At 41.9% G+C, this 26,594-nt stretch overlaps 1 protein-coding gene across 2 annotated transcripts in view; it reads left to right on the forward strand.

Annotated features, from left to right (window-relative positions):
- The window catches only part of Astn1 (astrotactin 1), a 297,563-nt gene that overhangs the window by 120,878 nt on the left and 150,091 nt on the right, over positions 1-26,594 (forward strand). The window contains exons 3-7 of one of the 2 annotated variants that reach the window (XM_042674444.1): positions 14,513-14,906; positions 16,310-16,456; positions 17,629-17,736; positions 21,869-22,018; positions 23,003-23,194. In XM_042674444.1, coding sequence (XP_042530378.1) covers positions 14,513-14,906; positions 16,310-16,456; positions 17,629-17,736; positions 21,869-22,018; positions 23,003-23,194 — 991 coding nt within the window. The remainder of the gene's footprint in view (positions 1-14,512; positions 14,907-16,309; positions 16,457-17,628; positions 17,737-21,868; positions 22,019-23,002; positions 23,195-26,594) is intronic. The other variant, XM_042674445.1, reaches the window with a different exon arrangement.

The raw sequence follows: 26,594 nt of genomic DNA on the forward strand, positions 1-26,594 counted from the left end.
TTTTATAGAACGGCACAGTCTCACGGTGGTGAGGCCACGTACAATTGCGGCTGTGCAATCAAGTCCCTGATCCAAACTTCGGGCAAACCCAAGCGCTCCTTGCTTTCCTGGCCTCCGTGGCTATCTTGACACTTGTGCAGCTCACAGTCATCGTGTCAGGCATGATACTGTGTTTGTCCCTAACAGTTGTGAAGACACAGCAAGTGTATTTCATAGCAAAACTTGTAAAGACCATGTTAAAGATTGTGACTGGCTTCTTTTTTTTCCCCCATTAGAGTCAGCATTACATACGACCTATCATAAAGTGATTCCCACTCAAGTCACATTCTGGTATGCTTTCTTGACACAGAGAGAGAGAGAGAGAGAGAGAGATAACAGACAGACAGATGGGAATGGGAATACAACAGATTTATGGCTAGTTCTGAGTGTAACTGTGGGGTCCTCCCAGATTGTTGCCTTTGTCTTTCATGCTGTTGGTCATTGCAGGTCTTTGGTTCTCCTGTAAGCCTGATTTATTTTCACCAACTATAGAACCTTTCTATCTTGCCTGCAGTCACTCTGCAAAAACAGCAATACAAATGTAAATATAAATACATAAACATATGTGAATCATAGATTAATAAATAAATGAGAATTAGATCACTAGTTTTTGTAAAGAAAGGACTTTTTTTTGGCAATGGTGGGGCATGAACTTGGGGCCTGAGTGCTGTCCTTGAGCTCCTGTGCTCAAGGCTAGTGCTCGACTGCTTTGGGCCACAGCTCCACTTCCTGGTATCGAGTGGATAATTGGAGATAAGTGTATAAGAGTCTCATGGGGACTTTTCTGCCCAGGTTGGCTTTGAACCATGATCCTTAGATCTCAGCCTCTTGAGTAGCTGGGATTACAGGCGTGAGCCACCAGCACCTGATCTGAAAAGATTTTATTTTTACATTGCTCAGCCCAGCATATTGTACAGCTCTGCCTAAAGTTATGTACTAAATAGATATTTAAATTTAATGACAAATCTCATTGACCTCTTTGGTGATGAGACTTAATTCACCTGGAGCTTTGTAGACTAGATCAGGAATGGTTAGATCCAAGGATGGGTCAGTTCTAAACATAGTCATTGAACTGAGCCATCAGCCATCTCAAAACCTCTTGCTAATGTCAGCACACTATTGGAGCTACAGTGAGGCTGAATAAAGCTAAGCCATCATGCTTCCTGAAAACAAAGCTCTCACCTCTGCATCTGTGATTTTAACATCCTTGTGAATGAGAAAACTATTACCCTACTGTGGCTCCCTGCTTCCCAGAAAGATCTATAGCCAATGATGTTCTCTTCCAAGCCAGTCCAGGAGCCAGCTAGGATGAAAGAAGACAGCCTTCCAGATCAACTAACTGTAAAATGATGCTATTTGCACTGGGCACTGGTGGCTTGCACCTGTAATCCTAGCTACTCAGAAGGCTGAGATCTGAGGATTGTGGTTTGAAGCCAGCCCAAGCAGTAAAGTCCATGAGATTTTATCTTCAATTAAACCCCCCAAAATTCGAAATGGAGCTGTGTCTCAAGTGGTAGAGCATGAGCCTGGAGCAAAATAGCTCATGGACAGCTCCCCAAGCCCTGAATTCAAGCCCCGCACGCACATACACACACACAGACACACACACATAATTACGCTTTTGTGATCTATCTACCACCCTGACCCCAGAAGATTTGCCTCCATAAAACTAATTACAGTTGTACAGCGTTAGTTCTATGCTGGGCACTCTGCAAAGGTAGTGCCTCTTGAAGGTAATTAAAAGTTTGCTCATTGCCTGTAAATCTAGTCAGAAAGAATACCAGAATTAAGAGTTAAGAAATATCCAAATGCAACTCTAGAGCTAGAAGAAAATGTGTCAGGCAGGAGAGGGACTTTAAAAGGTAGAAAGGGTTTAGGAAGGAGAGCAAGTAAAGAAATATCAAGGCAGAAAAAGTACAAAAATGGCCAATACTTGTCCTACTATACTATACCTGTTCTCTCCGTCTCTCTGTTCTTTCTCTTTCTCTCCCATCTCTCTCTCTTAATAGAACGAAAGGTGTTAAGAATAGACACCAATTATTAAAAAGTAAAACAGTGGAACTTTGTGATCGTTGTGATTTGAGTTCTTTTGTATTGATGCTGCAGGTTGGCTGGAAATGGCCCACCTGAGGTCAGGAAAACATGCTCGCTCCACATTGGTCCAGCAGGTGATATTTATCCTATCGGTTGCCTTGGAAGCCAGAGTCTCTAATAGCTCTTGTGTCATGTGAGTGTCCCTGGCTGGATCAAGCTGACCCATGGATTCACTGCATGATTGAGCCACTGGTCAGTAAATTAAAAATCTAACAAATGATGCAGCATTGAGTTTTTGTAATTTTCCATAAGAGTTTGGGGAAGAGCTTGGCCTTAGCCTCCAGCTTCCTACTTCTCTTTGTCTGGTGTATCCTTGGCTGTGAACCCCAGGCCTGCACTTAAGGTCCTGGTATAGGTCACTAGCATCTGAATGGTAACAGAGCAAGCTATGGTCAGCTGGTAGATAAATAAAGATCACATGACTGTCCTTCTGCCTTTTTTCATCGGCGCTCTTCTGTTCAAAAATGAGGCCAAGGAAAGGAAAGGAGACCAGGAAAATCAGAACAAAGCTGAAAGCAAGTAGCAAGGGTGGTTGAACAATAGAGGGAGGGAGAGGAGGCAGAGAGGGATAGTTGGGTTTGGGGTTTTTTTTTTGTTTTATTTAAATTAATGATGGGAAGGATTTGAAGACTTGTAAAATGGCCTTGCCAGCAAAAATGTAATTAGCTGAAGACAATATGCTGCTGATGTTGAAGCTGGTGGTTTAACGAAGCCTGTCCTAATGAGAATGTCAGTAACTCACCCAGAGATGGCTTTTACAAACCAGGCCCCTTCTCCATGGTTCATGTTTGATTAGCTTCAGAGAAAATCCGAACGGAATAATTTTTAAAGGAGAAATAAGAGCCATAGCTCAGAGTGCATGGCCCAAGAGAATCCTCCTGACTATGAATCTTTCCTCCTCTTCCCTTCTTTCATGCTAGACAGAATTGGCTGGAGAGACGTACTGGCTTGGAAGGGATCTTGGAGCCAGTTGCTCTGATGGTTTTTGTACGTCAGCAATTCCCCTGAGACCTTATTTCCCTTGTCTGCTCCTCTGCTACAATCTTCAGCTTTAATTTTCATGTTGCTTGGAGGCCAACATTGAGTTACAGCTGAAATATAACAAGGGAATAAGATGAGATGTTTGTTCTACCCAGGTTTTAGGTTAGAATTAGGGGCTTGCTGTTAAAGTGTTGAGTGAGTCAAATCAGGTTACCAGTTGAGAGAGCTTAATGACTACTATGGAGTGACTTGTGTTTGGAAGTCACAATCGGCATTCTTCGTGTCCTAATGCAAAATGTGACCTGCAGAGATGCTCTTGTCTTCTCTAAATCTATTATTAGTTAGAACAATTTTAAGATATATGGCTGTAATGTAGCTCCTTGTTTTCCCTGAAAATGTTCAAGTACATTTTCTCCCGAGTCTGTCATCATGTGTCTTGCTGTATTGTACAAAATATCTTTTATTTGGCTTAGGCCTTTAATTGCAAAACAAGGACATAAGGACAGAAAAGACTCCTAAGTCTGTGCAAATGTATATCAGAGTGCATTCAGGAAATGGTTGAGTATCTGTACTCTTAGACCTTGAAGGGAGCTGATTTCACATTAGAAAACATTTGCTCAAGGATCCATGCCTCTCTAGATTTTCCCTGGCTGGGCACAATGATGGCTTGATAAATGTGGTCAATCTGGGAAAATGTAAGTAATTGTGTATGCATGTAGGTAACCAAGTGATCAAGCTTGACTGAACAAGTTTGGGGTCATTTGGGAAGATAGCACAGACAGTAGGACATATAGACATTTAGGAATCCTTACTTGCATGAGCCCAAAGGTTAGATGTAGAAGCAAGGTCTTACAGGATTTAATTTAATTTTGGAAACATGAGACGTTGATTGATTAGGGAGCAGGTCGTAATGATATAGGTCCCTTTCTCTCCCTCTTGGTTCTACAACTATATACTAAGATTAGTGATTGAACCCTATATACAAGCATGTATAAGTTACTTAATACCCATGATCCTCTGTTTCTCTATCTAAAACTGGAAATAATAAATATTAATAATTATATTTTTTTTTGTCAGTCATGAGACTTGAGCTCTGGGCCTGGGCACTGTCCCTCAGCTCTTCAGCTCAAGGCTAGCACTCTACCACTTGAGCCACAACATCACTTCCTGTTTTCTGGTGGTTTATTGGAGATAAGAGTCTCACAGACTTTCCTGGTCAGGCTGGCTTTGAACCTCTATCCTCAGATCTCAGCCTCTTGAGTAGCTAGGCTTACAGGTGGAGCCACCAGTGCCCGGCTATTTATATTTCTTAATACAGTTTGCTTGGTGTTGTGCTTGACACATGGTGAATATTGAACAAACAGTAGTTACTATTAACTTTTCTTTCTCCTTTGTACTTCTCCTCTAGGAGGAAGGTAATGTGTGCATAGAATAACAATATAAAGCAGAAATCTAGAGAGCCATTAAGCATATGTAGTAGGATTGTTATAGGAAGCTGGTGAATGATTAATCTTTCCATAATGGTTTGAAACCTTTGAGATAGTCACAAAACTAATCATTGATCGTGTAAATTCTTTAGTTTTCTAGTATAGGGACTGTATCATTGAAGGTCCTCTTCCCTAAGACAGAACAGGAGCAGGACCCTGAATACCTGATTGGGCTCTGGTACACTGAACCCCATGGCAACATTTACAACTGAGTTGTACTCCCATGTATGACAAGAATGTCATCAATGGCATACCCTATAAGGCAATCTACCTATACCTTAAATTTAGCATCTTGAGTAATAGAGCTTTTTTTTAAGTATTCTTACCATTTTTTTTAATCTGGGGAAGAAACAGATTTTTTAAGCCTTCACTGGTAGAGATTATGATCCTGATTCAGAGAAATCTTGACACTGTAACTCTCTCTGTACTTCTATCCCCAGCTAATGGTGCTATAGTATATTTTCATCTGAAGTAACTTGCATTTCATACATGCTTTGCATATGATCTACTTCAGTGACTAACTAATTAATGTTGTTGCATTTTTATTTGCCTCAGCCCAGCTGATATCTGTGAAGCAATCAGCTTTCCAAGACAGCGTTTCTTCCCTTTGAACTGAGTTGCCTGACTTTTGAGGAATTGCAAGAGGGTTTTATAGCTCCATTGATTAGAAAGAAAGAGGGTTAAAGTCGGATGGCCATTAGCATATATGATTCCTGCTGCCTCTTTTGTTACTTGTTCAATAATTCCTTTAATGTTTGATCCTTAATGGAGCAGATTATTGTCATGATTTTATTTCATCAAGATAACCTACTGCAGAAAAACAAGGAGGAAAGGGGAAAGGAACATGGCCAAGAATAGGCACTGAGCATTATCCAGCTGGAGATTTTTATTTGGCTTCATGGTTGGATGGTGAGTTTTCAAAGGGCTGGTGAACATGGCCCATGGAGGGAGGCTGTCTCTGGCAGCTCTGCCCAACGGTTGCTGAGACACTGACCTCAAGTGCTTTTGGTTTTGCCAGCCTATCATGTGTAATACATGCACCTGTGCACATAACCACATATATGAATAGGTGGAGTTAGTTAACATCTTAATACATGACATCAATTGGGGTTCCACCCATCACCTCTGACTGGGCGGGACATACAGAAAATCATTACATTTATATCCAAAGGGACAGAAGGGACTTCAGCTCACCTGGGTAGCCTCATTTCTCACTGCTCTCTCAGTTTGCAGAGGTCTAGGCTAGTCCTCATAATGGGAGGGTCCCATGGCATAGCCTTGGACCTGAAAACCCAGACCACGCCATACTTGCTTCTCTGTTTCCCTGCTTCATTCAGTTCGACTCAGCTTTAGCATTCTCCTCAAGGCCAATGACAGGTAACCAAACTATTAAGAATCAGTCAGCACCTTATGAACAAATACATTCTCCCCATGTTTGCTTTGGGACAGCAAAGTCAAGGGTCTGAGGGAAGAAAAATCTCAAGATCCAAAAAAGCAGTTCTAAAAAAAGAACCTGAAGGAGGACAACTGGAAATAGCCCAGGCTGACTCCAGCACACTAGCCTCCAGTCACTGTCTCCACGGGGCTCCGGGCTCTCATTAGATGAAACTCCTGAGTCTCATAAAGGAACTGAAGACAAACTACACAGGTTAAAGAAGAAATACAGTGGTCAAAGTTATCAAGCTACAAAGTTGGGTTTTCTTCTATGAACGATGTGCTTATAACCTCATTAGGTTAGAAGGGATCTGGATTATCAACTTACCTGCCTTGAAGGCCCTGTCTCTGTCTCAGAGTTGTCTCTTATTTATTGATGGTTGTCTATTACCTACCTTCACCAAGAAATGATATTTTTAACCAGAAGGGACCTTGGGGACATTGTGTTTTTGTTTGTTGTGGTTGTTTTTTCCTCTAAGGTATTTTCTTTAGATACTTGTGCTCATATGGTGGATTCTGGAGTATCAATGCAGCAGGCAAGAGAAGTGTACCAGTGAGAGGCTCTCCAGGTGGAGAAGGGTAGTTCTCTACCAGTGGGTTGTACAATTCACATCAGTGGCCCCAGAAGACATATTGAGGCCTCTCAATTAACAGGGTAGCCTGTGGCAACTGGAAAGACTTTCCATTAAAGTCTTCAGAAAACCCCCAAGAGAAGGTAATGTTCCTAATAATTTATAAATTGAGCTCACTACTTAATATGCTTAAAGCATTTCACTTGTCTTCCACTTGGGAAGGAGATGGGCAGGGGATAATGGAATCCTCTTCGCCAGCCACCACACACACACACAAAAAAAAAAAAAACCCAAAAAACAAAAAGATAGTATGACAGAGGAGTTAACTAAGGGATTTTTTGCTCTGTTTGGGTGACTCCTTGTGGTAGTAAAGAGATTTTCAGCATGACATCCCCTGATTTGAAGAGCCTCAATGTGTCATTGGAGAAGTGAATGGGTGCTTCTGCAGTCTCCATTGGCTAAGTGGAGGTGATGGTCTGGTTCTGAAAGATCCACTTCATCATATTCTGAGTCTGTGGTTTGGGGATTTTCAAGGCAGGGAATTTAGAGCCACTTCTACATTGATAAGGGTCAGTGCTGCAATCAGGAAATTTTCAAGTTGAGAAAAAAAATGTTGTATTTCTTTCAGTTACTTTATGCTATAGATAAAGACCTGTGTTAGACCCACAGAGGCCATGCAGCTTGTACTAAGTTGTGCAGTTGGTTAGCCTTGATATTTGCTTAAGTACCTTCAAACTAGCAGTAATATAACTCTAGTTTTCCAGTGAGTTCATAGAATCCCAGGATCAGAAGAACTTTGAGAGGCTATCTGTCTATCTATCTTTCTATCTGTCTATCTATCTTGCTCAGCTATTCTCTGTCCTTGGAAAATTTGGGTATAAATTAGAATGTTCCTGGAGTTGCCATATGGGTTTGTACAGTTTCTCTCCTGTTGATCTGGCTCTTGGAAAAGCCAGAGACAGATGTAAATGATTCTTGCCATACAGTTGAGTCTTTGCCCTGACCATTGGGTGTTATTAAAGTAAAACTGGAGACACGAACCACTAAACTTCTCTGTTTGATTCTTATTTTTTAACAAGTATTTAATTCCTTTAGAGATGTAATTTGAATTCAGTATGTCCAGTTGCCTTGAGGGATAATTAATTATGTCTTAGATTCACTCTTCTGGTTATTCCTAGGGTGAAACTAAGCTTTGAAATGTGAGTTGATTGATTGGCTGCTGTCTCTTGACAGATGGTAGCTGAAAACAAAAATCTCAGCTTTTCTATTTCTCTGCCAAGGGTTCACAAAACCCAGGTGATGTCCTAAACTTTGGTGATATTTAATAGAATCAGATTCTTTTATTGTAGAATTTACTTGTCATGAGGTACCAATTTGGAAAGGATTTCATTGGCTCTTGGGATGTTACACATTTTCACCTCTTGTTCAAGATATCTCCACTTATTTCAATTTCTTTTGTTCTGAGAAGAAAACACTGACTGGCTGATAATAGCACCTATCATCTGTTTTTGTTTTTCTGTACCTTTCCTTCCTTCCTTCCTTCCTTCCTTCCTTCCTTCCTTCCTTCCTTCCTTCCTTCCTTCGCTGCCTACCTTTTACTTTAAAATTCAAACTACACAGACTGATTTCTCTAACCAGAGAGTAAAATTTGTTTATCAGGAACCATGCCTATATTGCTCATTTCAGTACCTACATACCAGCAACCCTTAGACTCGAAAAATGCCTCCATAAAGTAGTTTATTGGTAAAAACTTTTTGAACAACTTAGTAATGAATTGGAGGGATGAGTTGCATAAGCAGTGTACATAAATTTAGACTGCAGGCACACAGAAAATGTTTATGTACAGAAAATGTTTATATTGAAGCATATTCAACACTGATGGACCATTCCTCCTTCCTTCCTTTCCTCCTTCATTTTATATGAAATTATTGACTGCTTTATGCCAGGCACTATGACCAACCCAGGAGATATAAACGGATGTGTCAGACATGTCCTTATTCTCGTGAAGTCTTCAGCCTAGTAGATGAAATCAACAAGAAATCAAAGGTAAAACATGTGTGATTAGTTTTGTATGGTAGGATGTATGGGAAGAGCAGTGAGACCAAAGAATTATAACCTGAAGCTGAATGGCTAAAGTGAAGCAGGAGAAGATGGCAAGTAGGAGTTAGCTAAGGAGAGAGACAGGATACAGGATCAACTGTGATTAAGCAAAGTTGTTGGTTAGAACAGAGAGCTATGATAAATATGAAAGGAAGATCCATGTCGAATTTTTTTCTCTGCTCAGTCACCACCAGTGTTATATAAAACATCATTATGTAGAGATTCTAAAATCTATGAATTATCTGGAAAACTTCAGGTGATTCTCTGAGGTATGTGCTGAAAATGTCAATTTCATAATAAAATAAAAACTGGCTTCATTTGTTTGATCTCTATTAAAGCCAATAGAAATGATTTATTGATTCTTTTATAGAAAATATATTTTGAAATGCCACTTTTTTGGGGGAAAAACTTGTTAATAGAAGTAGAGTCTTCTCATAGCACAGTTTGGAGGAAAATCAATAGAATAATTAGAAAAAGCATGCAAAGTGATAACCTGAATCTAGATGTAACTTAATGTTTTATTTTGTATTTGAATCTTCCTCTTCCTCTTTTTCCTCTTCTCCTCCTCCTCCTCTTCCACCTCCACCTCTTCTTCTTCTTCTTCTTCTTCTTCTTCTTCTTCTTCTTCTTCTTCTTCTTCTTCCTCTTCTTCTTCTTCTTCTTCCTCTTCTTTCTCTTCTTCTTCTTCTTCCTCTTCTTCATCGTCATCTTCCTCTTCTTCGTCTTGTCTTCATCTTAGTCTTCGTCTTCATCTTCGTCTTCAACTTTTTCTTTTTCTGTGCTGATTCTGGGGCTTGAACTCAGGACATGGGCCCTGTCCTTGAGCATTTTTTGTTCAAGGTTATCACTCTGCTATTTGAATCACATCTCCACTTCTGTTTTGTGGTGGTTAATTGGAGATAAGTCTCATGTATTTTCCTGCCTTGGCTGGCTTTGAACCACGATCCTAAAATCTTAGCCTCCTCAGTAGCTAAGATTTCAGGTATAAGCCACCAGTGCCTAATACTTTTTCTATAGTACAAGATTTGAAACTTACACAAATAAAGAATGCTAGGATACTCCAGCAACAAGGAGCAAGGCATGAACATGCAAACAGTCCATGCGTGTCCTCTGCAAAATTTTGTGCATTGATACTTCTTAGTGAGTTCATACAGGTACAAAAGGCCCAATTCTAGTTGCCCTTGGATACATGAAAGAAGGCTACATCTTTTGTCATACAAGAAAAAGAGGCTTCAATTCAATGTATCAAGTCATGAGTACAAAGTATGTTGATCAATCTCACCCCCTTTCTCATCACCCCATCTTTCTCAACTCTACCCATCTGGCATTTCACTTTTTTCCTTGGTTTGCAGGAAGTTCCTAGCTTATAACCCTTGACCTAAGCTTTTGACTATTTTCATCTGCTATCTATTCATTACATTTTATTTTTGAAAGAAATATCCTAGAATATCTATATCTTTCCTTGAAATTGCTTCAAATGCTCTATGGAAATAGAAAGGAATGACATGTCAAATACAGTGACTTATCACAGGAACGTAATAATTATAAAATGTGACACCGGATTCCCAAGCCCTCATTGTAGAAGGAAAGTGAAGTGACCAGACCCATACTCTGTCTCCGTATAGTGCAGGGCTTTTATATCTCTGGTATCTACTTATGGGGATGTGGCAGGTAAGCTCTTCAGTAGAATTTGTACACAGTGTCTCATTAATTTTTATTATAATTAAATATTATTAATGGGTACTGCAAGTTAATATTGCATAACATTGCAGCACGTGTATTATTTTTCCATAATGATCCACAATTAATTAGTAAGTCATTGAAAATGTTGTGACACCTGTCACTATTTTAGGTAATAGAGGCAGAAAAACCATAGCACAACTTGGGTACCTGGGAATCCTCCTTCCTATGCTGTGCCAACTTTCCCTCGCTGTCTGGGCTTATTATTGGCATCTGATTTGTAGAAAGTCAAGGTCTTCAGGAGTCATTGCCTCTCAGTGGAGTAAACATTTCACAAAAGCAAGATGAGAGGAACTAAATGCACAGGCTTAGCCTAACAAAAACTTGTATGATAGCTGCTTATACCTTATTATTTTCAAAAATAAACATGAAGAATATTTTGAGAATCTGAGCTTTACATATCAAAGGGAATTTTAGACCAACCTAACAAAATGGCACCCTGAGACAGCTGTGAAGAGGAATGTGGTACTGGCACCAGCTCAGCCCTGGCTGGTGGTATACTTTCTCTTGTTTTCTTCTGAGAAGGATGATGCTGAGCCTATTTTCAGTGGGTCTCCAAGGTGAAAGAACACAGATATCTTTGATTCAATTGGCTAAATTGGGGGGTCTAATAGTGTCTTCTAGGCAGGAAGCAATGTGTAGTATATGTATTCTTATTTTAACACAGAAAATCTGAAATGGGAGATTTTTTAAAATTTAACTGCTAACTAATCTTGGATTTAGGTTCTCAGTAGGTTCTTGGTAAAAGGTCTTCTGTTGTCAAGCACTGTTGTTAGCTCACGCTTGTAATTCTAGCTACTCAGGAGGCTGAGATTTGAGGATCACAGTTTGAAGCCAGCCTGGGTAGGAAAGTCCATGAGACTCTTTATCTCCAACTAACCAGAAAAAAACCTAGAAATAGAAATGTGGCTCAGGTGGTAGTGTTATAGCCTTGAGCAAACAAAAATCCTTCAGGAACAGCACTCAGGCTCTGAGTTCAAGTCCCAGGTCTACAGTGCACAGCATGCATGCGTGCATACACACACACACACACACACACACACACACACACACACACACACACACACACTGTTTATAGTAGTGCCTCTCTGATCCGCCGATGTTTATACTTCACACTTCGGCTACTTTCTTTTCTCTTTTGATATGTGAAGATAGATCTGAGTAGAATCATCCACATGCTGCTACTCTAGCCTCCTAAGATCTGTGAAACAAATTTCAAAGCATATATGTCTCCCAGGAGCCGGTTCATTGAGGTGACTGCAGCCTTGGTTAAGAATATGGGTCCTGAAATTCATCACTATGGACCTAATCACTAAAGGCTTGTTAGCTCTTTGTCGTGGAACTTTAGGCCAACTAATTTCTGAGTCTCTGTTTGCCTATATGTAAAATGGGAAAGCAATTGACATTTACTTCATTGGATTAAACATATACAACATTTTGAACAAATGCCTGTTACATCCACACTGAGCCATGGATAGCTGCTCTTCTTTAATTATTGTGTAATATGGGGAATGAACCCATGGCCTGGATCTTATAACTCTTGTGAATTGGAGAAGAAGAACAAAGAGTGGAAGCAGCCCCTAAAACCTCTTACATGAGCTGGAAAGATGGTGTTTAAACCATTCCTCAGAGATGGATGTTTCTGCTGCTCTTACAGCTCTTTAGGGAATAAAATTACCTCTGGCTTTCACTGGCCTATTTCAATGTCTGACAACTTCTCTCAGTTGGGAAGTTATTCCTTCTGTGTGGCTTAATTACCTATTGTTGTAATTTCAATTTGGGGTGAGAGAAAGGCCAGAGGATCTGATGTTGAGATAAGGGTTCTGCTGGAAACTACTGGGGTGCACACAGAGGTTCGCTGTCCATGGATTTCTGCAGAGATTGGTTATGGAAGACTTGGTTGCAGTGTTATGTTCTGGGCAGGGTTCTGTGGGGGTACCAGTGGTTATGCGGGTCAGCAGCATGGACCAGAGGGGAGGTAGATTTTAGTGAGGAACTAGAATACTTGGCTTTATACTTCCATTCAGTGGAACCTGAATGTATTTATTCTTTCTGTGAGATTTCATGAGGGAGAAAAGGTTCTCTAGATGAAAGGAACTATGGTTGGTTGTATGTCTCCCTAATATGCTCTAGGAAGTGGACCAGAACCTGGCAGCTGAATCTAATGCTTCATGTTTCTGTTGCTTTGTGCAGCATGTTTGAAAGGAGTTCCCCTCCCCCGCCCTCTTTTTCTCTCTCTCTGTGTTTTCCTTTGCTGACAGCAATGCTGGGAGTAGGAGGAGAAATGGGAAGATTTACTGGGAGAAGAAATTTATAAATCCACAACAGAGTTATTAAGAAACTGGAAAAAAAGCCTCTTTCAATGTGTTTGTGGAAGTACTCTCGACCCATCCTCATGGAGGTGGGGCTCCTGGGGATGGATAGGGGCTCTTCATCTCCAGCCTATACAATAGAGTGGCAGTGATTGAAATTCAAGGTCAAGAGCAGAACCATCTGACACACCTCAGCCTAATGAAAGAGGTTTGAAGGATATTGACCAAAATAAAGGAGTGACTACAAACTGTGCACGGGAAGATTTATGTCTGCCTTGCTTTGTGTAGGAAAGGGCTTAGAACTCCTCCAAACCCTGCCTCAGAGGGACTTAAAGGGCATATGTTCTGTCTCTCTGAGCACTGAATCTCCACTTCCAATAGACAACAAGTGGTGTCCTGACTTTTAAGGACTGGCCTCCAGTTCCAGGCTATTGGCCTCCAGATGACTAAAAAAGAAATTATTAGGCCAGCCTGACTCCAGGACAGGGTCCCAATCCTTTCAATCTCATGGTACAAAAACAGGGAGCATCCCTAAGGACAATGTAATTAAGGAAAAGCGATGGCCCCAAAAGTTAGGTTCAGATGGCACCATTTCTCCGGACACTTGGTGGTGGCTAATTGCTGACTGATGTAAGTTTCTCTTTGGCTTTGTTGCTAGTTTTCCCTGCTGGGCTGATTCCTTGGATGGAGATAGTGAAGGGTATACTGAGAACACTGATGAGGGGTGATGTATTGTATTAGGCACCTGACATAGTTGCCTGGACTAATTCTTAACAACTACCCTGGGTGGTTAAGTGGTGTCTTATCCATTGCACAGAGGAGAAACTTGAGTTTTAGACTTTATAGGGCTCATTGATTTGTGGATCCTGTTGGATTCTACCGCGGACTGATTGTTAGAAATGACACAGGAAGAGAAACTCAATGCCACCATGCACATGCTGCCCAAACAGCAAATAATAGGCTCTCCCCCTCTTTCAGAACACACACACACACACACACACACACACACACACACACACACACACACACACACACAAACTCCTAAAGATGTGTCTCTTTTTTCTAAGGCCTTTTTCAAATTATCTGCTAATATGTGAAAACAGAAGCAGGTAACTTGAAGGGATGGGTGAGGTTGGGGGAGATGAGTGGGGAGAATGATGGAAATGGAGACAATGAACCAGATGCATTGAACTAGCTGAATACCTGTAATCCTAACATTACAGGTAATCTGAAATCCAGCCCTCAGGAAGCTGAGATCTGAGGATAGCAATTCAAAGCTAGCCTGGGCTGGAAAGTCTGTGAGACGTTTGTCTCTAGCTAACCAGCAAAAAGCCAAACGTGGATCTGTGGCTCAAGTGGGAGAATGCTAGCCTGGAGTGAAAAAGCTAACAGGACATCACCCAGGCTCTGACTTCAAACCCTAGTACCGACACACAAAAAGAAACACGGTGCTTATAAACGAATAGATTGAAACTCTACAACTAAAGATGATAATGAATGATGATAATAATATTTTTTTTTGGCAAAGCTACAGGCAAACAGGTCCCTGGAAATTATGCACTGGCCATTCCATTTTCTTCTCACAGTAAACACTAGTCATGGCAAATTCTTCCTTTGCCCCTGAATGAATGCAGGAACCAATGACTGAAGGAATGAATGGTGTAACCCAAGGACAAAAGCTGTGTGAGAAGAGCCGTGCCTAGCGCTCTGCCTTCGTGTCTGCCTGCATCCATCTGCTGTCCTTTCTTCTCAGGGTGGCATGATCGCTCTCCTGCTCTCCATCTTGTGTCTGGTGATGATCCTGTACACTCGCCGGCGCTGGTGCAAACGTCGCCGGGTCCCCCAGCCCCAGAAGAGTGCCAGTGCCGAGGCAGCCAACGAGATTCACTACATCCCTTCAGTGCTGATCGGGGGTCATGGCCGGGAGAGTCTGCGCAATGCTCGGGTGCAGGGCCACAACTCCAGTGGCACCTTGAGCATCCGGGAGACACCCATCCTGGATGGCTACGAGTACGACATCACGGACCTACGCCACCACCTTCAGAGGGAGTGCATGAATGGAGGGGAGGACTTCGCTAGCCAGGTCACACGCACCCTGGACTCGCTGCAAGGCTGCAACGAGAAGGCAGGCATGGACCTCACACCAGGTGGGCAGCTGGAAGGGGGTAGCACTATTTCCTCCTTGTCTCAGGTTGCTGGGTATTGGGCCAGAATGCTTGGTTACGTTACTTGGTAGAAGGTACCAGGGTCCCTTCCCAGATAGCCTGTTTTCTGAGATGGCTGGAAAAATCTAGTGTATCTTACATCGCTTTCCACTTGGACCATCATCAGAAGCAGAGGAACCTTTATATGCGACAGACAAGTGAGTTGCAGCCTTTTTTAGTCTGTAATGAGCCATCCTCTGGGAAGTAAGGAGAGTGCAAGAAAAATCAACACGTGTAGACTTTTCTGTGTATCATGTATTTGCCTAGGCAGTTTAATTCTCCAATGAAGTGGCTGGGTAACGCCCTCTGTTCTTTGCTGTAACTCTCAATACTTGAGTTTGGGGCATTTTTAATTGTATTTTAATTGTATTGCTTCTGTGGTCTCTATAAAGAATGTATATTTTAAAAAAAAATGAAAAAGGCAAAGATGGCATCAGATACTTCATTTATGTATGGAGACACTGGTTAAAACAGACTTGAACCTAATCCAGCAGGACAAGATCATCAGAAAGGGAAGGACTGCACTTTAATAAACTCACCTCAGCTCTCTTTCAAACTGCTATGAATAATCCAATCCCAAAAGGTAAACCTTGAGAGTGATTTTCCAAGGTACTTCCCAGTTATCTTTGCAGGAGATGGCTTAGATACTGTATGCCAGTTAAGATACATAGACTCTTGAGGGAGACTCGAAAGAGTAAAATCACATAAAGCGAAATGGAAATTCTGTATGTTGTCTAGAACAGATCCTTGACATATCTAGACAGAATCTAGAACTACTTCTTAGTAAGATTTAAAGACTGAGAACTCCTTGAAAATGAGAGAGAGAATATGCCTTTAACAACTCTCATATTTCCCCAAGCACATGGTACTGTGCTAGGGATAATGAATAGATATGTAGCAATCACAGGTTACATAATCAAATGCCTTTAAGGGGACAGAAAGATTACACAAATATATGCAAGAGCGATCAGACAATAGGGAGTGGTGTAGACTGGGATGGAAAAGAGAGGTCATGTTCTGCCTGAATGCATACAACTGCAGATTCTTTTAAGACTCTTTGCTGACCCAAATAGAATAGCAGCTGAAGTTTGTGTCTAGCCAAAGGGTGGCAACTGGTGACTTTATCAATATAAAATTATTGAATTGGATTTTCAATTGTAATTTAATTGTACTACTTTGTGCATAACTTTGTAGCCCCTAGAAATCCAAGTTTCTGCCAGTCTCTGGCTTTCCGGGTTCCTTGTTTCAGCTCTGTGACTCCTCATCTATTTGATTCACACAGATTTTTCTCACTCCCACTTTCTTTGGCCTTTTAAAAATTTTCACCTCCCATTTTCCTGGTACAGGAAGTGACAATGCCAAACTCTCGCTGATGAACAAGTACAAAGATAACATCATTGCCACCAGCCCTGTGGACTCGAACCACCAGCAGGCTACCCTGCTGTCCCACACCTCCAGTAGCCAGAGAAAGCGGATCAACAACAAAGCAAGAGGTATCCATTTCTGATGTTAGAGCTTCTGATAGATTGCTGACTGTAGGGAAAACAGGACCATTAATACCTTCTACCATGTTCTTATATGCAGCTACAGGGATAAGCCCCTGCACAGTCTTCTTTCTGGAGGCCAGTTAAATGCTACTTATATATGAAAAAAAACAAGCCCTTAAATGTGCAAACCTTTTGATCAAATACTTCTGCCAACAAGAATGTATGCTTAAGAAATAATTGGACAAATATGAAAAGATGTGTGTAAACAGCAGCTCATTGCAATGTTGTTTAAATGAGCTGAAAATTGGGGATGGCTTAAATATCCATCACCTGGGAATTACCTAACTACCTGGGACAGCTGTCTACTGTCCATTGGCGTCCTATACAATCGTTTAAAATGATAGCCTGGATCTCTATTTGCTAATAAGGATAGTCGTCTACCCGTCAATTGAATGGAAAAAGATGAGGGGATAAAAGAGAAGCTGCAACATAAATAGCATTTCAAAAGATTTTTTAAGGGGGAATTAATCCTTTACCTGTTTCTGTATCAGAAAAAAAAATGGGGCCTATATACATTAATAGTAACAGAATTCTAGTCTGACTAAGAGGACATTGGAGATTTCCCTGAATACCTTTTTATATATTTCCTTTATTCACTCTTTTTGCATTTTATATACATATATAATAAATACAGACACATATATAAGTGTATACATATACACACATGTATATGTGTGCACAGTGTATGCATGTGTAAGTATACATATACAATGTACTTACCATATTTACATACACATATACATGTATGTATATGAATGAACTGGTTCCAGAAAATGCAAGAATATAATATCCTATGTTTCCAGCACTTATTTCCAACTTCCTATCAACTAGAAGGAGGAATCTACTTTTTTTCCTTTTCTCTCTTCACTCCTGGAGGGCCTTTCTGGCAGAGGTGTGCCAGAAATGTTTCTAATTGAGGAAACATAGGCTGAGCAGGGTTTTAGTGATCACTGCCATGAAGGTCTACTTCCCCAACAAATCTGGATGTCAGGGAGGCCTAGACACCCTGCTAGCTTTGTTAGATTGTCAGTCAGCCACTTTCACTTTTACTGATGTCTCTGTTGAACTCACCCAGCAATCTGGAAGCATTGTCTTTACTGTGCTTCTTTTCATTTCAGCTGGGTCTGCATTTTTGAATCCTGAAGGGGACTCTGGCACAGAGGCTGAAAATGACCCTCAGCTCACCTTTTACACAGACCCCTCCCGTAGCCGGAGGCGCAGTCGAGGTAGGAAGGATGGAAAATGCAGGGGGTAGAGCACTGTGGGCAGGGGAGGGGCGTGCAGGTGGGGCTGCAGAGGGCTTTGTGGGACTGAGCCATTCTCTTCAGGAAAAATGTCTGGACCACAACCAGTGTTTTTGCTTAAGGAAGAAAGAAGATTCTAGAGTGGAACATTTCCGAGAATCATCTCTCCCAGATAATGGCACTCTCAAACAAGTTTCCAAGTTGTTTGAAAGGCTATTTCTTGGTCAGAAGACTCTCAATTCCTTCTGGAAGCCACAGGAATCATATCTTGCTATTTAAACCAAGGAAATAAAGTTGGGAAAATGTGTCATGTGTGTCAAGTGATTGATACTTATAGCCCTTGCTTACTTCCTCACACTGGCATTGGCATTGAACTAGGCTGGGACTGGGGACAGAGTGGTTGTGCAGTGAATGATCTGTGACTTTAAAACCTGTGTAAGTTCCTTTGACCTTTATTTCCCTACACCCCAATTTGTTCTCATCTACCCAGGTAGAGCTGCCCTTTCATTCAGCCATAGTCTGTCTGTGCCACTCTATGCTGATGTTTAGGACCTTCCAATGGGACTCCTGTAGCTTAGCCGATACTCTCCATGGCTCTGCTAGAGCCACTGTCATTTCTGAGGTAGTTCTGGACGTAAATACCAATGAGTTTCACTATTTACTTACTGTGTGGTATTGCATAAGGGCAAGGACTTCCCTGAACCTCAGTTCCTATCCATTTTAAATGAGGTAAAAATAACTTCTGCGTGGGCCTATTGTCAGGATTACATTTTATGAAAACATGCCGGTTTGTTTTGGCCTCTGCCAAAGCAGTATGAAATTCCTATTACTGCTGCTATATCTTTCCACAGTATAGCCTCAGGTTTCTCTAGAGCATCATCTTAAAAAAGCCGTAGACAGAGTCCCCCTGAGCTGCAATGAGGATATTTGATTGATATCCCCTACTGCTCCACACGGTAGGATTTTTCCCAGCCAATACTTAGCTGATGTCCCCTAAAGACACGTTTCAGCTACAGCTTACCTCCACATACATTCTCCTCACATAGAGGACTTTCCTGAAATTGGAAGGAGGCATTTAGATCTAAATTCCCACTCCTATGGGCTTCAGCCTTGAAGTTCTCCTCATTATTTTCCTGAAGAGATCAGTGGAGCTCTGGGCAGCCTAACTTCTGAGGCCTCAGTTTCCCTGAAGTGAGCATATGAATGAAGATGTCTCTTCTTCTTGATCTTCAATACATATTTCCATAGAACCAGTATTCAATAGAATAGAGGCCCACCCATTGTAGGTAGGGTGTGTCTTGATTTAACAAAATCTGATATAAGAAAAACCCTGATAAATGTATAGTGAGTTTCTTTGCAGTACAAAACAGTTTATTTTAAATCCCAAGCTCTCCTAGTACATCAACTGTGGACTGCTATTAAGTAAACTATAAGCAGCTTAGGGGTGGAGCATGCCTAATTATTTTTTTTCAAAGTGCCTACTAAAGGGTTTTGCCTCTAATAGATGCATGTAAGTATTTGTTTAATTGGATTGGATACATCAATCAGTCCAGCAAAAACATTTTATAACCTTCCCGCTATGGGTCAGGCTTTATGATGGGTGAGAGAAACATGAAAACGCGGCACAATGATAAGGCTTCACTTGCTAATATAAATAAAGCAAAATAAGCACTCCAAAGAGAGAACATTTAATTCTACCTGGCTGCAAGAGGAGGCAACAAAGAAGAAAATAATCAGAACTAAATTCTATACAATGTATAGAATTTCTTGAAAGAGAAGTAGCCCAGGAAAAGAACACATAAGAAGCCTTGAAGAAACAAAGTTCTTTTTTTTTTCTTATTAAGGAAGTAGAATTAATTCAAAGCAGTAGGTCTAACCAGCTTATAAACATAAGCACATGCAAATACTAAGGATGGGGCCATAGAAGAGTCTAGTGCCAAACAATTATCCACATGCTATATTATCCAATTAGTATTGTTTCTGAGAGCTAACAGGACACCACTGTTTTGAAAGACTGAAGCTAAGTAGAGCCAGATTATGAGTTGAGGGTACAGTTAGAGGAGAGACAAGAATATCAGTAGCAAGTTCTTGCAGTCACAGGAGAGCAATGGCAAGTGCTTGTAAACAGCTAGGGCATGGTGTGTTAAGAGCTTTAACAGCAGGGTGCACAGAGGGCTAGAAGAACAAGGGACAAGTGAGAATCTGATCTTAAAGGTTTCCGAGAAGTGTTTATAGGGAGATAGTGTTTGAGCTGAGACTTGAAGAGTAGGTGTATACTGAGATGACAAGGTGACAAAATGGCCTTCTGTGGAGGAGGAAATAATACGTGCAAAGTCACCGAGACATAGATGGCGAAGGCCTACTCAGAAAGCAGCAAATAGTTTCACAGAATGAAGTTCTAATACAAGTTTGTGGGTTGCATAGGAAATAAGGCTAGAAGACCAGCAGACGGCAGAGGGTACAAGGCCTTGAGTGCAAAGGGGTTGGGCCTGCCAGTTCAACTGTGGGTCACAGAGTCATCTCCGCTTCCTGAAGGCATCCTCTGAGGGCAGTCAGTATGGTTAGTTGCGAGCTGGTGAAGATGAGATAGACCGACAGATGGCTACTCCCATACACCTGGTAGGAGAACCCAGGGGAAGGCAGAGACAGAAAGGATGGAAGTGAGAGAAAGTGTGGATAGAAAAGGTAAAGAAGATACAGTGGCATTTGTGGTCACAGGGAGAGGCTTGGGAAAAAGGGGGGAGAGTTACACATGATAAAGTCTGATGAGTTGAGGAACCAAGTAGATGGCAGACTCTTTCCCTGGGTCATGGGAATAGGCAGGGGGGCAGGGTTCAGGAGAAGGAGGCAAGGCTAGTTTGAAATATGTTGCATTTTAGCCCCCAAGGGAAATTCTGGAGGTAAATCTTCTGCAGAGGCCTGACTAGGCTGGAGATTTGTAAGTGGGGGGAAATAGTCTCAGCATGAATAGACTATCTCCAACTTGTAAGGGACAGAGGAACTAGAAGCTACATACTAACCTCAAGTCTCTTCTCCCAGTTACTGCTAGCTAACATACGCACTCCGAGGAACCTGTTCCATGAAGAGTGTGTTTGGCCATGAACCAAAAAACTCATCCCTGTGATTCTGAACAAAGCAGTTTTGAAGACTCCCTTGGCTCCAAAGACTGAATGATTTGTTGGTCCTGGAGTCTCACCACCAGACCAGTGTTTAGATGAACTTCATGCTTAGACATGCCCCACAGCTTCTCAGACCCTCTATGGGAGCTGCTATCTAGTATTCTGGTCATCATCGAATGATGTGAGCCATGTAAAGCCCTGACTATGGGTACCTACACATAATCACCTCTTCCTCAAGGTTAACTGTCACAAAGAGCTTTATCTCGTTGAGATGTCTTTCCCACAACTAAAAAGAATAGCTTAATTGCTATACAGATACACAAGTGTCTTCCAAGGAAGGAAATAGTTAAAGGAAAATAATACATGGACAAGCATGTTGCCTGCCATAATGGTGATTAATATTACTTTGAAAAATGTCTTAACCCAGTACAGGAAAGGATTCCAAAAGATGTACGGAATTTGCTGTCTAGGTTCGTTACACCCCTATGTGTATATAAAAGATCCTCCTGTTCACTGCCATTCTATGCTTTCTACTAAAAACCCTCCAAATAACAACAAAAATCAACCTCCAAAACAAACATTCCAAGACAAAACCTCTCTTTCCCTAATTTTGTTCTCATCTCCCTGGGAGTGTCTTCTATCCCAGCTGAAATCTTTTCCCCTCCAGGACTGTGGGGAGCATTCTGGGGTGACATCATTCACTCACCCTGAACTCTGGAGAGTAGAACTCTCCAGAGAACAAACACCAACCCTTCCTAACCAGGAAGCTCCTCTTGGGGACTCGGTACTTTGGAAGGGCTGCTCTTTACATTGGTGCCCTCTGTGGACAATGGTGGAAATGCAGCGTGAAGTTTAAGCATTCTTGCAGGTCACTGAGGTTGTGAGGTCTGGTGCATTTTCTTCCTGCAGTGTGTTTGATTTGCCAGCAAAACCTCAAGTTGTAATTCCTTTGCCAAGGTTTTTACCACCATGTTTTGCTTTTGTCTCACTTTCAGTGGGTTCTCCCCGAAGTCCTGTGAACAAGACTACCTTGACCCTGATCAGCATCACCAGCTGTGTGATTGGCCTTGTGTGTTCCTCTCATGTCAGCTGCCCACTCGTTGTCAAAATCACCCTGCATGTCCCTGAGCACCTGATCGCTGATGGTGAGCACTTCCTTCCACAAATGTGACCTCCTCCTCCAAAGAGAAAGGTTTTCAGGGTGGGCAAAGGATTGAGATGCTAGGGGGTCACTGGTTCCTATTACTATGTGTATATGGGGAGGTGTGAATAAACCCAAATAAGTAAGATTTAGGACAATATTGGACTTCCTACAGATGAAATAAGAAAGTCAGGTGTAAAAAGAAACTAACCAGATCATCTCCTTTTCTCTATATCTACTCTGGTTTTGCTTGTTTATAAAATAACTCACAGGGCACAATGGCTACATCAATATAACCTCAACCTTTGAGGAAAGAAAAACCAAGTCGGATAGTAGAGGTGTTTAAGGATTAGCCATGCTTTGGTTTGTTTTGCCCAGGTGAGAAATTCCTAATCACAGCAACCTGCTACAAGCCTAGAACTCAGAAGCAATCATTTACTTCTATCCAGGGGGACCCCAATAAAATGAGGGAGTTATATAGGATCTGAGAGTCCCCGAATCATTTAAGCCTGCAGCACCTAATTGACTTGTTAATGTCTGCTCTCTCCGAGGCTGGACGGCTGGAAACAGGTGGGGACTGTTTGCAGTGCTAGAGGGCCTGCTATTTCATGGCAAGTGAAGACAGGCAGCAGGTCCCTGTTTGTTGGATGAGTGCCATCGCCTGTGGCTGGGTCTGATGGAGCCATGCCATGGCCATCACAGAGCTGCTCTGTCCTTGTATCCCCTAGGAACACTCTGGCAAGATGGGACAGGGCAAGACAGAGGGGGGTGGTATCGCTGGAAGACTGACTGTCCCTGATCACAGCGGTCTATGTGACAGCCAGACTTCCATCTGCTGATCCCTTGAGCTGGTCTCTGCTGCTAATGACAGGCTAGGACTGGTGGGAGTAATGATTTTGGAGTGGGACTCTGTCTGCAGTGACTTGTGCGTGTGTATTGTATGCACACACACACAGGTATAACATGCCTCCTCTCTGTCGCCCTACAGGGAGCCGCTTCATCTTGCTGGAAGGGAGCCAGTTGGATGCTAGCGACTGGCTAAACCCTGCCCAAGTAGTTCTCTTCTCTCAGCAGAACTCTAGTGGGCCCTGGGCCATGGATCTCTGTGCCCGACGACTTCTAGATCCCTGCGAACACCAATGTGACCCCGAAACTGGTAGGCAGGAGCACCGGGCAGCGGGTAACTGTCAGAGAGATCATTGCCTCTTACAATCACGCTCTTGTAATTCAGACCATCTTTATCCCAACTTCATTGTATTCACTGCCATCTTGAGCCTAGACTATGGGATCTGCTAGCATGTGGTTGGGCTACTGAGCATGAAAATCTGGTAGAAGCCTGGGCAAGAAAAACTGAACTGTGGCCCTACTACAGAAAGATTAGAAAGTTAAGAATGACCTCTCTAGCTCATTTCATTCTATCACTGGATCTCTAACTACTGGGGTGAGGCATAGTCCAATGATAAAATTAATGCATGTTTATCATAGAAAATTTGAAATATTTAGAAAAGTGTATAAAAGCAAATGATAGCTATCTATATTTTTATCTCCTGGATAGATCATTTTTAAAACTTTTATGACTTCCCAACCAATGTCTTTTCTCTGCATGGTATTTAGCAGCTTCTAAGAAGCACTCTAAGTCTGGTAGTTTTCCTACTTGTTTCACTTACCAATCCATCATTTTCAATTTTCTAGAATCACTAAAGAATCCTTTGCAATATAATTTAATAGCCATTTGATAATTCGTTGTATGTCTATATCATAGCTCATTTAAATAGCTCTCCATTATTTGGCATTTAGAATGCTCTAAATTTTTCATTTTTATAAATATTATTAAAATTAACATCTTTGCACATAAATGTGGGACACATGAGCAGTTATTTTCTTCAGCTAATTACTAGGGAGGAATTACTGGAAGAAGAGTCTAGATAGATTTAAGTGTGATATGTTATCAAAAAGTGCTAGGCTAGCTCTGAGCGAGGGCCTACATTGAGGAATGCATGAATTAGAGCAGTCCCATTGCACCCAGAGCTCCAACTTGTACAAGAGCATAGATTTTTTGTTTTTTGTTTTAAATTCCTTAGTAATAGGGATTGAATTCAAGGCCTCCTACTTACCTAATACTTACAAATACTTACAAATACTTAAACTCCCAACCCCCTCCACCCCAGATCTTTTGTTTTTAAGTTTTCAGATAGCATCTTATGCTTTCCCTCAGGACAGTTAGGACAATGATCCTATTACATCCACCTCCTGAGTTGCTGGGATTATATTTATGTGCCACCATACCCAGCAAGAGCACAGATCTTTATTCCCTTTCTCACTTTTACTGTAAGAGGAGTTCATCTACAGTCAACATTTGCAAAGACCTGTTTCCAGTAGATGAAGTACAATGGATCCTCAGAAAAGGAGTCTGTTGTCTTAGAGCAAAGGAAAGAGGGAGGGTGATATCTAAGACTTCCCAGCAAAATGTTGCTAGAATTAGGAAGCAGCTCTTCAAGCTGTCTGTCCATCATGTGCAGCCCCTTGTGACACACACACACACACACACACACACACACACACACACACACACACACACACACACACACTTCAGGCACTGAGGGAGAAGGATCATATTTGAGATTGAGTCTAAGATATCTACTGCTTATACTATTGTAACTCACTCCTCAATGCCTTTGGAAGACCAGCAGGTAACTGTGACATCGAAAGTCCATGTTCTTAGGTTTTAAAGTTTCTTTAATGTGGGCCCATCACAGGAATTCTAGGCCCCCATATGGAGGAGAAAGTACAGCATTTGAAACATCTGATGTCTAAGACTGCTTACTTGCTGCTCCTCCCACGCTGTCAGGCAAACACCAAACCAAACAGATGGACCGTGCACCATGCCCAAAAGCTAGTGCGCACAGAAGAAATTAAAAAGAGCTAATCTCGCAGGTGGGCCTCCCCAGGCCACCGAGCCAGCCTCTGGTACTCTCATTCTCCAGCTGGCTTGGATTAGAAGGATTTGGGGCAATCTTAGATGTTAAACTCACTTCTGAGAGAAACATGATCTCCAAAGACCTTGGATGCCTCCACTTGGATCCCGAAGAACCACAAGCACCCACAATTACTTGTATAAAGATAGGCCTGATGTTCTGTGTCCTCGGAGGAGGACCACCTCCTTCATTTGCATCGACAAAATTCCTGGAGAAGTCACCGGATTTCCCCGAAGTCCCATGGCTACCAAAAGCGAGAGTCTGTGTTTAATCTATCATGAAATCAGAGCAGAAGTGAGATTATAAAGGGTTGCTTGATTTCCCTTGACATGTCAGATCCAACATAGCTGTCACTCAAAAAACCTATGTAGGCAGCAACTGTTACTGAGCATTCCTGTTCCGTGTGCCAGGAAGTTGCTTCCTATCAACCCTTCAGTCCCTTCCAGATGTCTCCTTTCTAATCCTCCCTGAAAATGACTTTGGGAAGCTTCTCCCCTGCAAATAGCTTCCCAGTATCCGTGGCAACTAATGAAGTTCCAAATGGAAAGCCATGGAGGGAAACTAAAAATAAGAACCCAAACGCCACAACAGTACGAAGGTGCAACATCTTCATTTGAGGTAGCAGCTGAGAAATGATGCTGCAAAGACTGTTATTTTCATGAATGCTGGAATTGGAATCCCCCCCCCCCTCTTCTCTCTGCACATGGGATGCTGTGGTCATCCCACACGCTCATCAGTAAGAAACTTTATCACCTCCCACACTCCATCCTAGAGCCTTTCTCCAAAGAGCCGAGTGTGGGAATTGGCTTCAAGTCAAATAGACGTTATTTTTGCAATCTTCCAGCTAGCTTACTTGGAAATGTCAGAGTGTTGGGACATGTGCTTTCCCAGCCATGATGGAGGGTCTGCCCATATGGATGTATGGAGCTGTAGAAGTGCACTTGTATACATTTTCACACATGCACACACATGCACACGCACATGTACATAAACACACAAGGACACAAATACAGATGCTCAGTCATTGCAAAAAACAGCCTCTAAGACCTAGAATTCTTTTGGGTATTTTTCTAAAAGTGTCCAATGCTACACAGGTGTTTACCCATCATCCAGTACTGCCCAATACCAATGGTGGGAGACCAAAAACATGGATGCTTAAAGAAGCCCACATCCCAGATTCTGTGCATGTAAGTTTCATGATAAAAAGAAAGGAAATAATCGCACACTATTTGGGTGCTGGTGGCTCACACCTGTAATCCTAGGTACTCAGGAGGCTGAGATCTGGGGATTATAATTCAGTGCCAGGCCAGGCAGGAAAGTCTGTGAGATTCTTATCTCCAGTTAACCATGAAAATCTGGAAGAAGAGCTGTGGCTCAAGTGGTAGAGCAACAGCCTTTAGTGAAAAAGTTAAAGTGCCCAAACCCTAACAAGTACCATTTACTGGCTCACACAAAAATCCACATATTGGCTTTACAATAGCAAGATTTCCCTGGGTTATCTGGATGGTCCCAATGTAATCACAGGAGTCCCTTGAAGTGGAAGACCAGGAGGGAAAGAGGAAGCTTTGGATCCCTCCAGTATACAAACATTGCAAAATGTGTGAA

Source organism: Dipodomys spectabilis, unplaced genomic scaffold (assembly GCF_019054845.1).
Source record: "Dipodomys spectabilis isolate Male_0828 unplaced genomic scaffold, ASM1905484v1 ptg000019l, whole genome shotgun sequence".
Classification (NCBI taxonomy): Eukaryota; Metazoa; Chordata; class Mammalia; order Rodentia; family Heteromyidae; genus Dipodomys; species Dipodomys spectabilis.